Genomic DNA, 12,855 nt, shown 5'->3' with positions numbered 1-12,855 from the left:
AACACTTTCAGGCTGCAGTATAAATCTATTAAGCTTTTTTTATAATCTGCAAAAACATCATGTTTTATAACCAGGTGCTTATTTTGTTATAACAAAGCGGATGTCTTATAAAAGATGTTATTAATACACTGTATGTAGTAACATATGCATATTATATAATATAGCATGTACTATCAAAATATGTAACGTGGTCCGATAGTGATGTTAACAATAACAGATTTTTTTGTAATGATTTTTATTTTTTATATTGGAACCTCAAAGTGTTACTGGCTTTGTAATTTTATATAGTTGAGTATATCTAATACAGAACAAACTGTTTCATACATTTCATTCAACCTCCATCTTTAAACAAAAATAAATACATTGCAAAAAGCTTTTAAAAAGAACCTTTTTTCCTGAGGAGAGGCAGCGAGACCGATTGGCTGCACTCAGACCTGCTCATCTCTGTGACGATGCTGTACAAGGAGCATCGCGGGAGCTTTGAGCAGTTCTGCTCCGAATAAATATTGAATCTCAATAAAATCAAGCCCCCCACCCCAGTGCTGGCACTGCCAGGGGAACGGCACAAGACCCCCGTGTGCCCTGTCGACTATCTTTCTGGTTTGACCCACTTTAACTGCTCTTCGCTGTTCTGGGCCTTTCCTGCTTGAGTTGGGCTTTAGCCAGTGTTGTCTTACAGGTTCATTCTTGTCTATTGACTGTTAGCATTGGAATTGTTAATGCGTTGGTCTGGTCGTTTCAGGGTTTTTCTATTTCCTTTATAAATGCTTCATGTTTGTGTTACCTGTGTGCTTGTAATCGTACTCTCTTTGTCCTGCTCTCTGCAGTAATCGGCTCTTCTGCTTCACTCCCTCTTGCTGTTCGATCTGTAGTGACATCATTCTGTTTAACTGTCCTTATCTTCTAGTTCAGCATCTCCCTGCTCTACCCCGATGCAAAGGGAGCTCCTTCTCAAATCTGCATCCCCCTTCTGTCTCACATAAAACATGGACAATTATTTATATTGAAAAGAAAGAAGCGGATGAGAGAATAAAGCTACATTTCTGAAGTGTCACAGACTAAAGGAGTTTATATTTCCATGCTGTTTTTAAGAGGGGGGTGTGATTGGGAGGGGGGTGAGTTTGGGAGGGTGCGTGTGATTGTGGAGGGTGGGTGTGATTGTGGAGGGTGGGTGTGATTGTGAAGGGTGGGTGTGTGATGGGAGGGTGGGTGTGTGATTATGGAGGGTGGGTGTGTGATGGGAGGGGGGGGTGGTTGGAGGGGGTGTGTGATGGGAGGGTGGGTGTGTGATTATGGAGGGTGGGTAGTTGGAGGGGGTGTGTGATTGGGAGGGTGTGTGTGATTGGAGAGGGTGTGTGTGATTGGGAGGGTGTGATAGGAGGGGGTGGGTGTGATTGGGAGGGGGGTGAGTTTGGGAGACGTGCCGACGGAGATGAAAGGAGTGCAGCCTGGGCTGGAGCTGCACTGACAGAGGCAGGCTGGGAGGCTGTGTGTGTCCCTCAAACCAGAATAACCCTGTTAAGGGCTTGCTTGGAACAGCAGGACAGTACCTTCAGTGGAGATGAAAAAAGGACAAAAAACAGCACTTTATCCAGGCTTCAGTACCCTTCAGTGGGTTAAGACAAGGTTCCTTCCTATTTAAAAAACAAAATTTTCCTATTTAAAAAACAAAACGAGCTTGTCAGGTTTAGCCTTTATTTTTGTACTTGAAAGTATTCTTACATGGTAGATTTTAGAGATTGTAAACTGACACTGTATAATGAAATACGCCTTTCTTGAATGTAAATCCTCATCGACACATGGAGTGTTGAACCTTGTGGGGCACCGTAGGACAAACGCCACACGTGATCCATGGACTTCCGCCTACAGGAAGGCAAGAGTTTAGCTGACGTTTATTACCTTGAAATAAACACATGGCTGTTTAAGTCTGAAATACCTGCTCGAGAAAAGAGGAAGCCGTGAAAGACACAGAAAGGCGAGTTACCCCAGGTAATGAAACACGGTGCTGTTTCGAGTCTTTATTATGTTTTATAGCGAAGAAGGTAAACTCGCAGGAGGAAGGTCAGACCTGCATGGGTCTGATCGGTGCTTTTAAAAGCACATCATCGGCGCAGGAAACGGTGCTGTGCCCCACATTACACACTATAACGTAATGCTGTACACTTTTAAATCTTTCTTATGTATATTCTCAAAACATTGGCTTAAGACGAGCAGGCGATACACCTGGAAACAACAGTAATAATGTGGCGATAGACCCCATCGTTTCTCCGGATATACCCGATGGAGGTTGCATTATGTAAGGTGAAACAACTTCTAGACTAAATATTGCATTTCTGTCAGTCACTTGTAAGCAGCATTCTCATAGCATCGACCCTGGTACTTTACGGAGCAAATTACAGTGTTTCTCTTTTATTTTACACACACACACACACACACACTAGCTACACACGGCTCAATAGAAGCTTGTTATTTATGACTGTTCTCATCTGTAGTTTCTTTTAAGCACAGCAGGGATGAAAGTAAGACATAGCAGTTTGATCCGTTCCTGGTTTTATGATGTCCGTTCCCTGTTTTTCAATAACACACCTGAGCGTGTTTCCTGTACACACTGTGGCTAATCAAGCTGCTAGTAAAACCTGGACTGGGTGTCACTGCTGTGCAGTAGGAGTCTGATTACCATGCCTGCACAGTGATAGACTGTGTTATGTTCAGGGGTGTGTGATCTGAATTAGACCCAAGGTTTACATTGAAATGTTTCCATTGTTTCTGCAGGTTTCCTAAGGGAGGGCTCATGGCTTGCTTGGGCGGGTTGAGGTCTGTGATGTCACTGTCCCACTGGGGTATGTGTATAAAACCTTCTCGCTGTATTGATCTCTCTCGCTCGCTCACTCCCACACTCTCTCTCGCTCGCTCACTCCCACACTCTCTCTCGCTCGCTCACTCCCACACTCTCTCGCTGTCTCTGTCTCTTGCTCGCTTTCGCTCTCACTCCCTCTCTCACTCTCTCTCTCTCTCTCTCTCTCTCTCTCTAGGAGGCTGCGTGCGGCCGCTGGTGTCTCCACTGCTCAGAGCTGCTGTGGGGTCACTGGCAGGTCAGGGTTCAGCTCGGTGGGGTCAGCTCTGTGGCATGGCCACCCTGAATCAGATGCACCGACAGGGCAAGCCACGGCCGGTGCCCCCCGGAGCGAGCCCCACGTCTGGGCGGCCGCAGCTCAAGGGTGTGGTCCTGAAGACCATGATCCGCAAGCCCAAGAAACCCAACTCCGCCAACCGCAAGTGCGCCCGCGTGCGGCTCAGCAACGGCAGGGAGGCGGTGTGCTTCATCCCCGGGGAGGGGCACAACCTGCAGGAGCACAACATGGTGCTGGTGGAGGGGGGCCGCACTCAGGACCTGCCCGGGGTCAAGCTCAAGATCGTCCGCGGGAAGTACGACTGCGCGCACGTGCAGAGCAAGAAGTAGCAGCTGCACTGCTGCCAGGCTGACAAGCAAACAAGCCCAGTGTTGCTGCCTCTGTATTTCCCTGTGTGACGGTGAGTTAGTGAGGGGTCCTGACACAGGGACATGTTTACTGTACACATGGTCAGACTGGGAATTCACTGAGTTTGTGGAATAAAGAGGGGAGCTGTGTGTATAGAAAAGTACATATGTGACACGAGCCCCTTTTATTTTCATAGGTATTTGACCCGTTACTGTCCAGGATGCATAAAGGGTGTGATCAGCCTTCACTGAGTATTTCTAAACAGGGACAGATCGATCCACCGGTCAGTCGAGTCCAGTAACTGATTGTCCTGTTTAACAGAATATTTCCATTTGCAGCTCTGCATCTGTGCTGCTTGTTTTCTTTATCAGTGCGCAGATTACTTTTCACACAGTTTCACTTTCTTCTTGATTGATACGCTGCTATGGATTTCTTCTTTTAATTTAAATTCAAGCAGAGTTATGGATTCTTGTTGTTAGTTTAACATACTGAGGCATGTAATAAAATAAATCATTGAATTTCAGACCGTGTGAAAGTGTGCTTCCATGTGTAGCTAACAAGCACTGTGTTGAAGTATTGATCTGTGCATCTCCTGATCTGGAGGGATTATTCCTTGCTTTAATCGGTTACAGTGTATTTTAGAACTAGAGTAAAATAAAAAGGAAGTTAGTACCAGTATTCACACTGACAAACACTCACACTGACACTAACACACACTCACACTGACGCACACACGCTAACACACACTCACACTGACACATTGACCAACACGCAGACTCACACAGACACTGCACTTAGCTGTGAACACTAGAACTATTGTTTTAGTATTGATAATATTTTTAAAAAGTCAGTTTCAAAATAAGCAAAGAAAACAGAAGAAGGAACTCGAGCGGAACCTGCCTGGCCGCAGTGCTTGGAGTCGTTTGCACTGTGGGTCTCTGACGATGCTGCCGCTGTGTGGTGAGGATGTGGTCACATCTATTTCAGAGCACCACTGTTTTGTCTGGGATCCCTTTGGAAAATACTACACTGTACTAAGGAGCTGGAGGCTGTGCAGCAATGAGCTTGCAGGGTTGCATTGAATGACTGGAATTGGGATTCTACTCATGATAACCTTCTAAGTCACTCCTCTGTTTAACCACTAAGTGGCACAAGGTCCTATTTTATACTTGCTCACTTATATAAGGTTTGCATGTAACCTTTTATAGCGATTTAAACACTATCCAAAATACCAAACGGTAGCACATAACTAATAATGTCATTTGTTTTTCTAGAACACAGTAATGTCTTTTTTTTAAAACTCTAAATTTATTAATTGCTAACTGAATGGCATTTCTGTGGGGGTCGTGGCAACCAGAGTTTATTTACTGTACCTCGACAAAGATGTGAGATGCCCGTTCACAAGTGAGGGCAAATTCACTGCATGACAGTGTGCAAATTCACTGCATGCTGTGCTGTTTTCCTTGGAAGATTTAGTTCAAATCTAAAAAAATGATTTTATTTGAAAAAAAAAAAAAAAAAAATTAACTTGTATATTTTCCTTGGCATGCATTACCTCGTTACGCCACTGGAGGGAGTATTTGTCATTCTTCACATGAAAAGTAATTGCATGCAATATAATTACATGCAAGTTATTAACGAGAATTACAGAACTTGTGTAAAGTCGCTTTTTATGACCCTCCATAAGTAACTGGGAGGTTACATTACTTCATGTTATTCACAAGAAGAGCTTTTAAGTACATTAGCTATTTGTAGACCAGTATAGTTAGATACGTTTTGTTGAAAGTTTGATGTTATTGGTTATCTTTGATGTATAGCAGCTGTTTATGAATATATGTTTTGTTCTTTAATATTTCTGTATTCAATAAACTGCTGCTATTAAATGAACTTTCCTTATGTCACAGTCCTCAATCTCTTCAAACTTAACTAATATTTCAGACTGGAAACTATTCAATTGTTCCGACAAGGTCAATTTACAGCACAGCGCGGTGCCTCCCTCTGCAGGAGGCTTCAGTTACTCAGAATGGTTACCATTCAGAAAGCACAGACACTATCGAGTGCACGCAGGGCGCTGCCAGCAAGCTGCTTTCCAAAGGAGTGCATCACGACATGGTGCCAGCGCTGCCTTCCAAAAAACAGAAACTTTAAATAAACTTCAAGTGAATAGAAACGAATGTTGAACTGGGGAACACATTAGGAGAAACACTCCATCGAATAAAGCACAACATTGCCATTTCTAAACATTAACACAATCTGGGCATGCTTATGAAAATACACACTTATTTTATAAGCATGCATACCATTGCCGTCTAGTCAGTTCTAAACAATAACATCAATTTCAGAATAAAAAAGAATCATTACAATTAAATCGCATTGCAGGGTCAGCCTCACAAAGCCACGAACACGCAGGCCACGTGCACAGGCGGTACGGGTTTCCTTTTCCCTGAACACGCGCATTCCTCTCCGTTCTCAACACGGCTGTGGAGAGGCAGCGCGTGTTAAAAGCGGAACGTTAACGAGGGTGCTGTTTTTCGTTTCGGGCACCATTAACATTGCAACCCGGGGCCGTGAAACTGTTTCCGTTTATCCGCCATGTTGGCTCCTAATGCCTTTCGGTTTATGTATAAGAGGTTCTGTAGCGGAGCCGCAATGGCGTCAGTTTCGTATCCTCCTGCTCCTCCTCTGCGGTGCCCCCGGGAGCGTCCTCTCGGTGAAGATGGCTGCAGCGCGTGTGTGCAGGAGGTGGTGCTCGACCGCGGCGCGAGCTGCCGGTGATACTGGACTAACGGCAGCCGCTCGAGCCGGCGCGGAGAGCCAGCGGGTGACTGCGGGAAAAGGGTCGCGGTGGGAGAGGCTGCGGGACGGCAGAATGGGTAAGACTGAGCCCCGGTACCTCACAAACACAGCGGAGATAATAAATCATATCGTTACCGTGTTACACTGTACTCCGTCCCCGTTCATTCAGTGACCGCTGACTGACATTATTAGCAGTAAGAGTGAAGAAGTACTAGACTTCATAGCTGTCTAAATGTAGGGATGGGAATAAGACTAAACGCACCAGAGCTTGTTACCTGACACTGGCTAATCAAGCTCCTAGTCAAACCAAAAATGCTATGCAATAGGAGTCCTACTCCCATCCCTGAAATTAAAGCGTGTGCAAATGGACAAGACTTGCCATGCATTTTCTAGACACCATGTCACATCTTCTCATATTTTTACTCAGTCGTTTTATAATCATTTTAAACAGTTACACATGCAGGTATGGCACCCTCGTTTTCTTAATCTGTGTCCTCACTGCAATACATATAGGAGGCCAGGTCTGTGCCAGTGGTGTGTTGCTAAACTCGGACACGTGCACATTACATATTTACAGGACTGCCCTCAAACGTTGTCTGTATATGATTCAGCCTCTTTGTAGAGATCACATCTTTACATGGTTGGTTTATTCTCACTTGGCTGTTTTTGGTCTTGTTTTTTTTCTTCTCATTAATCCTATCATGCTGTATTCATTTAAATATATGGATTGCTGAGTAAAGTGAAGGAGTGGCCGGATCCCGCAGTTTACTGTCAACACTGCTAACCCGTAAACAAACCAACAACAAATCGCTGTGAACGTGATCGTTGTTGCCTCCTAATGCATTCCGAGCCATGGCTATTCTATTCATTGCTCCTGGGCATTTAAAAATATACCTAAACCATGTTCTGAAACCCAGTCCTGTCCTCTCTCCCCTGTGCAGGCCTGTGGTGGAAGGGCCTGCTCCGCGATTACAAAGAGGCCTGCCGCGACGTGTTCGCCGGAGCCAGGGAGCGTCCTGGAAAGGCTGCCCTGTACCTGTCTCTGCTGGGCGGGGCCGGAGCCTGCTGCCACTGGAACCCGAGCGAAGCCTCCTTCGAGAGCAGCTTGCTGGAGGCCTCCAATACGCTGCTGCTGCTGTCACCGTGGATACGCAGTGGGGACTCTGACGGGCATGTGCAGGGGCTGACCAAGCTGAGGAACCAGGGGCGCCTGCGCTACCAGAGCCTGGGCTTGCTGTCGCTGGTGTACGAGGCTCCCTTCCACCCTGACAGCAGCCTGTACGAGGCTCGCTGCCAGTCCCTGCGCCCACGCTGGCTGCACTTCCCCAGCAGGGTGCTGGACCTGGGCTTCTGCTGCCACTGGTGGATCCTGGAGAGGAAGATGAGGGACTTCGACATCAATGAGCAGGAGTTCAGGAACCTGCCCCCCCACCTGAGGACCATCTCCCCCAAGCAGCTGCGCTCCCAGGAGAACGAGAGGCTGTACGAGGAGAAGTACAGGCCTGTGTCGCTGAGTGAGGAGGAGATTGCCAGGGCTGAGAGCGAGGAGAGTGCTATCTCTCCTCCCTCCACCAGGGGCAGTAACCCTGAGATGCAAGCTGCATCTCCCTTAGTGTGAGGGGACTGAGGGAAGCAGAGATCTCCTCTCTCCAGAAGGGCCAGGTAGTTCTGCTCTCAGACAATGGGGTTGGCAGATGGGACAAGTTGAAACTTGGAAGGTAAAACTCTTAAGAAACTTTAAAACCAAGTTGACAAATGTTGAAGCATTGAAGGCACTCGTTGAAAACTGTCTGCTTGGCTTACTTTCTTAAATGTATACCTGCACTCTGTGATTTTTTTTTTTTTTTTTTTTGAAGTTTCAGTACAAATCGAAACTTGAAAAATGCAGGCCTGGAAATAACTCTTATTGCATAGCAGTTCAATCCATTCCTGGTTTTACTATGAGTTTAGTAAGACTCACCTGAGCTTGTTATCTGTACACTGTGGCTAATCAAGCTTGTAGTAAAACCTGGAATGGATGAAACAGTTATGCAATAGGAGTTTAATTTCCATCCCTGAAATGCATTCTGTTCAGTCTGGTATTTGTAACAGATTTTTAATAATTAAATTATAGAGCTTTAAAACCAATCATAATATTTGTTCTGGTTTCTGAATCAAGCCTGCAGAAAAGGCCGTGCTCCCTGCACTGGACAGGGAACAGCTTCATGTTTGGCTTATTGCATTATTCATTCTAAGCAATACAACATATACAAAATGTGTGTGTTTTGTTTTTGCTTGTTTAAAAGTATGTGCTTACTCAAATGTATGCAAGATGAACTGCAGTATTTCTCAAGTCACTTGATCTAATAGGCAGAGTTTTTGAAGTCCTGAAATACTAAACGAAACCTAAGAAGTTCCAGCGACAGAAGTTTCAATTGGAAGCTTTTTTCAATGTCTTTGGTGTATGAAACTATTTCAAGTGAAGAACAGCACAGTTTCAAACACGCTGTGGTTTTGCACTGTGTGTCCTTCACTCATGAAGGCTGGAGTTCCTGTTCGGGACTCCAGGGGAAAGGTGGATATCTGGGCAGACACTTGGCAAATGACATTTAATAGAGAAAAGTGTAAGGTACTGCATGCAGGCAGTAAAAATGTGCATTATAAAATAATCTTATGGCAGATACTGAAATTGAAGAAATGTCTTCATCTAGACAAAAAAGCCAACAAGATGCTCGGATATATTGTGAAAAGTGTTGAATTTAAATCAAGGGAAGTAATGTTAAAACTTTACAATGCATTAGTAAGACCTCATCTAGAATGTTGTGTTCAGTTCTGGTCACCTCACTACGAAAAGGATATTGCTGCTCTAGAAAGAGTGCAAAGAAGAGCAACCAGAATTATTCCGGGTTTAAAAGGCATGTCATATGCAGACCGGCTTAAAGAATTGAATCTATTCAGTCTTGAGCAAAGAAGGCTACTTGGCCATCTGATTCAAGCATTCAAAATTCTAAAAGGTATTGACCCAAGGGAGAGTAGATAAAGGGGCATTCTTTACAGAAAATATGAGGCACTTTTTTACACACAGAATTGTGAGGGTCTGGAACCAACTCCCCAATAATGATTTTGAAGCTGCCACCCTGGGATCCTTCAAGAAGCTGCTTGATGAGATTCTGGGATCAATACGCTACTAACAACCAAACAAGCAAGATGGGCCGATGGGCCTGTCGTTTCTAAACTTTCTTGTGTTCTTATGTTCTTATGTTGACCCATGAACAGCAGCGCTAGCTTTGCCTATTGAGGAAGGCTTGGCGCTCCCGTTGTTTCTTCAGTAATAATGAATTAGTGGAGACAGTACAGTACGGGGAGCAGGGGCAGAGCCCCCAGGAAGCCCCCCTTCGCCCCCGGCTCCTCACAGCCAGGCTGCCCCCCCTCCGCTCCGTCTCCAACCTCAGCTTCAGCCGCAGCTTCACCTTTTCATTCTATGAGCTGCCGGAGCACCAGACCCTGCAGCACAGACTGGAGAGACAGAGAGAGGTACACCTGCTACTGAGGGAGCTGCAGCTCTGAGGAGAGGAGAGGAGAGAGAGGAACCTGCTACTGAGGGAGCTGCAGCTCTGAGGAGAGAGGAACCTGCTACTGAGGGAGCTGCAGCTCTGAGGAGAGGAGAGAGAGGAACCTGCAGCTCTGAGGAGAGGAGATCAAATCTTTCTTCAGGTGTTGTTATTTTGATATAGTTTTGAGGTTGAATATTTGAGTCCAGGTTTGAAGCACTCACTCTTCATTACTGATATTTAAATCCAGAAGAAACACAAAATAAATAAAAATCTGTGTTGAAGTCTTTGTATTGGGGTTGTTCATTGTAAATGCCATGTGTTTACAGTTACCAGTTCTACATTAAACAGCAGAAATAATGTTACTGGCTTGCCAGACCCAAGAGCCTTTTCATTTCTCAGACTAGCAGACCCTGGCCTTGAAAAAAAGAAATGCTGCTGCTGTTCTCCTCGGTTCTGCTTTTATAAGCTGGCACCTCTGCACTGTTAACGAGCTTTGTGAAGCACAGACATCTTGTGTTAATACAATTCCATTATTATTGATTGAATCTGCTTTTCAAATGCTTGGTGTGTCAAACCGGCTTTAAAATAACCTTTATTATTGAAGTGTGTTCAACAATCATTTAAAACATGAGGCTCTTTCACAAATCACTGTGAGGGCAATGAGAAAGTGAATACGAAACTACCATGAAACTCCTCCACTAAATAAACACATTACAAAATAGAAACATATAGACCTGCACATTGAAAACAGAAGGACGCATTGTAGGCATTTCAAAATGAAATATACTGAGCCTCTCCGGGACCCGTCAGGACACAGTGGCGAGCGCTTAACCGCAACATTACTGGACAAGCCCGGCGGCTGACCGCCCCCAGCAGCGTCCCGAGGAGCTCGCAGGATTTCCAGCGCTTCACTTGGTCTCTAGTTTCCAGCGTGCTCGCTGCTCCACACAAACCTAACGACTCGCTTTCTTCATCTGACGCGAAAGCGCACAACGGGTCTCTTTATAGACCTGGCAGCGGTGACGTCATAAGAACACCACCCACCTCCCCTCATGTGATAGGCTGCTTCTGTTCTGCTTTTCAGCCAATCGGCCATGCAGGGCGTCTTTCCCCCGAGTTAACATCGTGACTGTGAAATTGTGTGTGCCTTTGAGTGTTCATGTTACTCTGTGTTCATGTTAGTCCCTCGTCTCTGTAAGCGCTCAGTCCCGTCCCCATTGTCTAAAACAAGCAACGGTACATCGCATCTCCTCTTCAGTCACTGCGTGTAAACTGGAGCACGTGAAGCGTCCTGTCTCCAACGCCATAGAGTTCACACAAACTGTCTGCAAATTAAAAAAAAAACTGTTATATTAAAACAACCCTCTGTGAAGCACTGACACGAACGATTCTTTGTGTTAAACTTAATGCAATTCCATCAGCTACACTCGTTCATCTGCAATTCAAAAGTTTACTGACTTCAAAACAATACACGCGTCCAAATTCAGATTTCAAAATACATTTTAAAAAAGGTTTTTGAGTGGGTGCGGAGCCAAAGCGCAGGCAAGCAGGCAGTGAGGCACACTGCCCCCTCCCGTGGACACACACCGGTACTACAGCCAGAGGGGAATGTGACGCTAGGAGTCCTAGCAACACTGCAGCCGAATTAATGACGTGTATTATTATTATTATTATTATTATTATTATGATGATGATGATGTTTGTAGGAATCACGATTTCTGTGATTTATGACTCATGCTGTGTAGGGCGTCTCGTATTTTTATCAGAGCGATGTCATTTTTCACAGTTTTGGTCGCTCAGCTTTCACGGGCAGTTTCCCTTCCCAAGCTCCAGAGGTTCACAGTGAAAACTGCGAACGCTATCTTCACAAACAGCGACAGACGGGCCAATCGGGGCGGGGACGTCACAAACGCGCTCGAGTCATGCGGAGCCGGCGCCACGGAGGCGCTCGGCTCCCTCCAGTGGACACGCAGCGGTACTGCAGTCGGGAGGCGCTGGAAGATTATTTGATGAATTCCTTACCGATGCGGCTATCTCGTGGAGAGAAAGTGGAACGGTTACGTCATGTCCTAAACAATCTGATTGGATAAAAGACAAGTCACAAATTAAGTGACTTCTGATTGGCGAACGCAGTTAGCGAATCAAAAGTTAGAAATGCGTTACCTAATTTGTATAGACCCTATGGCTGTCCAAGGTGCGCACCTGTTTAAAAATATACATTTATTATTAATAAAACATTTTTTTAGTACACGTGTCCACGTCAGTATTTTAATAATATTATATTTTCATGCTTTTAGTGAAGAATTGTTTTACTATCAGTCATATTTTAAAACGGGCAGTTTCGAAATAACCAAAGTAAACAACGATTCTAAACCGGAACGTGCCTGAAGGAATCAACTGTAGTTCTCTTTTATAGCGGTTTAAAATGTATCTGAAAGTATATACGGGTGTTTGCAATAATTTAATCACAGACGTAGATGCGTGTGTATTTCAGTATGCTAACATGACGTTTTTCAGCAGGTTTCATTTGGTTTTATGAAGCAGAATTAGTTAACACTGACATCAACCCCTCGACAGCAGTTCTACTAAATGTCCACACGAGGGCAGCATTGGATAGGAAATGAAAGCTAAAGCCTCGTCTGTCTCCCTGAAGTTCGCTACCAATTGTAAAGAGCAGAGGACAGCTCAGCCGGAGGCGTGTGTCTGTGTGAAACGACTTTATTTCATGTGATAAGTTTGTGGAAGAAGGACGCCATGTGAGGAGGCGTTTGCTCTTGTTTTACACAGACTACGAGGGACAGCGCTCGTTAAACCAGGTGAGTGCATCTCGTTTACTTTGTTTATTATTCAGTGCAGCGGTTGTTTTTGAATCCCGCATTTTTAATAACAAATGGCCGTCCGGACCCGCTTGTGACTGTTTGCTGAGTGGCTTTTAATAATGTGTTTGTCTTTGTGAGCTCTGATCAGCAGGGTGCGGTTTGACGGGGGTGTGATTCCCCGGCTATATTGACTGGGGGTCATCTTTATTGTTTATAATCGTACGTTGT

General features: G+C 45.1%; 2 protein-coding genes across 2 annotated transcripts; both read left to right on the top strand.

The window, feature by feature from the left end:
• The first annotated feature begins 1,731 nt into the window (after nt 1-1,731).
• Nucleotides 1,732-4,002, top strand: LOC117433221 (small ribosomal subunit protein uS12m-like). Its single transcript, XM_034055300.3, has 3 exons — nt 1,732-1,989; nt 2,773-2,840; nt 3,033-4,002. Exons 2-3 carry the CDS (start codon nt 2,792-2,794, stop codon nt 3,458-3,460), a joined length of 477 nt encoding a protein of 158 aa, XP_033911191.1. The 5' UTR covers nt 1,732-1,989; nt 2,773-2,791; the 3' UTR covers nt 3,461-4,002.
• Nucleotides 4,003-6,143: 2,141 nt separating this feature from the next.
• LOC117429869 (mitochondrial import inner membrane translocase subunit Tim29-like) lies at nt 6,144-8,402 on the top strand. The gene is made up of 2 exons (XM_034049777.3): nt 6,144-6,352; nt 7,217-8,402. The coding sequence occupies exons 1-2, from the start codon at nt 6,196-6,198 to the stop codon at nt 7,891-7,893; spliced, it is 834 nt and encodes a 277-aa protein (XP_033905668.2). The 5' UTR covers nt 6,144-6,195; the 3' UTR covers nt 7,894-8,402.
• The last annotated feature ends 4,453 nt before the right edge of the window (nt 8,403-12,855 follow it).

Source organism: Acipenser ruthenus, chromosome 18, assembly GCF_902713425.1.
Source record: "Acipenser ruthenus chromosome 18, fAciRut3.2 maternal haplotype, whole genome shotgun sequence".
Classification (NCBI taxonomy): Eukaryota; Metazoa; Chordata; class Actinopteri; order Acipenseriformes; family Acipenseridae; genus Acipenser; species Acipenser ruthenus.
The sequence above is the reverse complement of the archived record's forward strand: the minus strand, read 5'-3'. Positions and strand labels throughout refer to the sequence as shown.

Coding starts and splice junctions, on each gene's coding strand:
- LOC117433221 (XM_034055300.3), top strand. CDS start 2,792: ATGGCTTGCTTGGGCGGGTTGAGGTCTGTGATGTCACTGTCCCACTGG. Junction 2,841..3,032: donor GATGTCACTGTCCCACTGGG/GTATGTGTATAA, acceptor CTCTCTCTCTAG/GAGGCTGCGTGCGGCCGCTG.
- LOC117429869 (XM_034049777.3), top strand. CDS start 6,196: ATGGCTGCAGCGCGTGTGTGCAGGAGGTGGTGCTCGACCGCGGCGCGA. Junction 6,353..7,216: donor GCTGCGGGACGGCAGAATGG/GTAAGACTGAGC, acceptor TCCCCTGTGCAG/GCCTGTGGTGGAAGGGCCTG.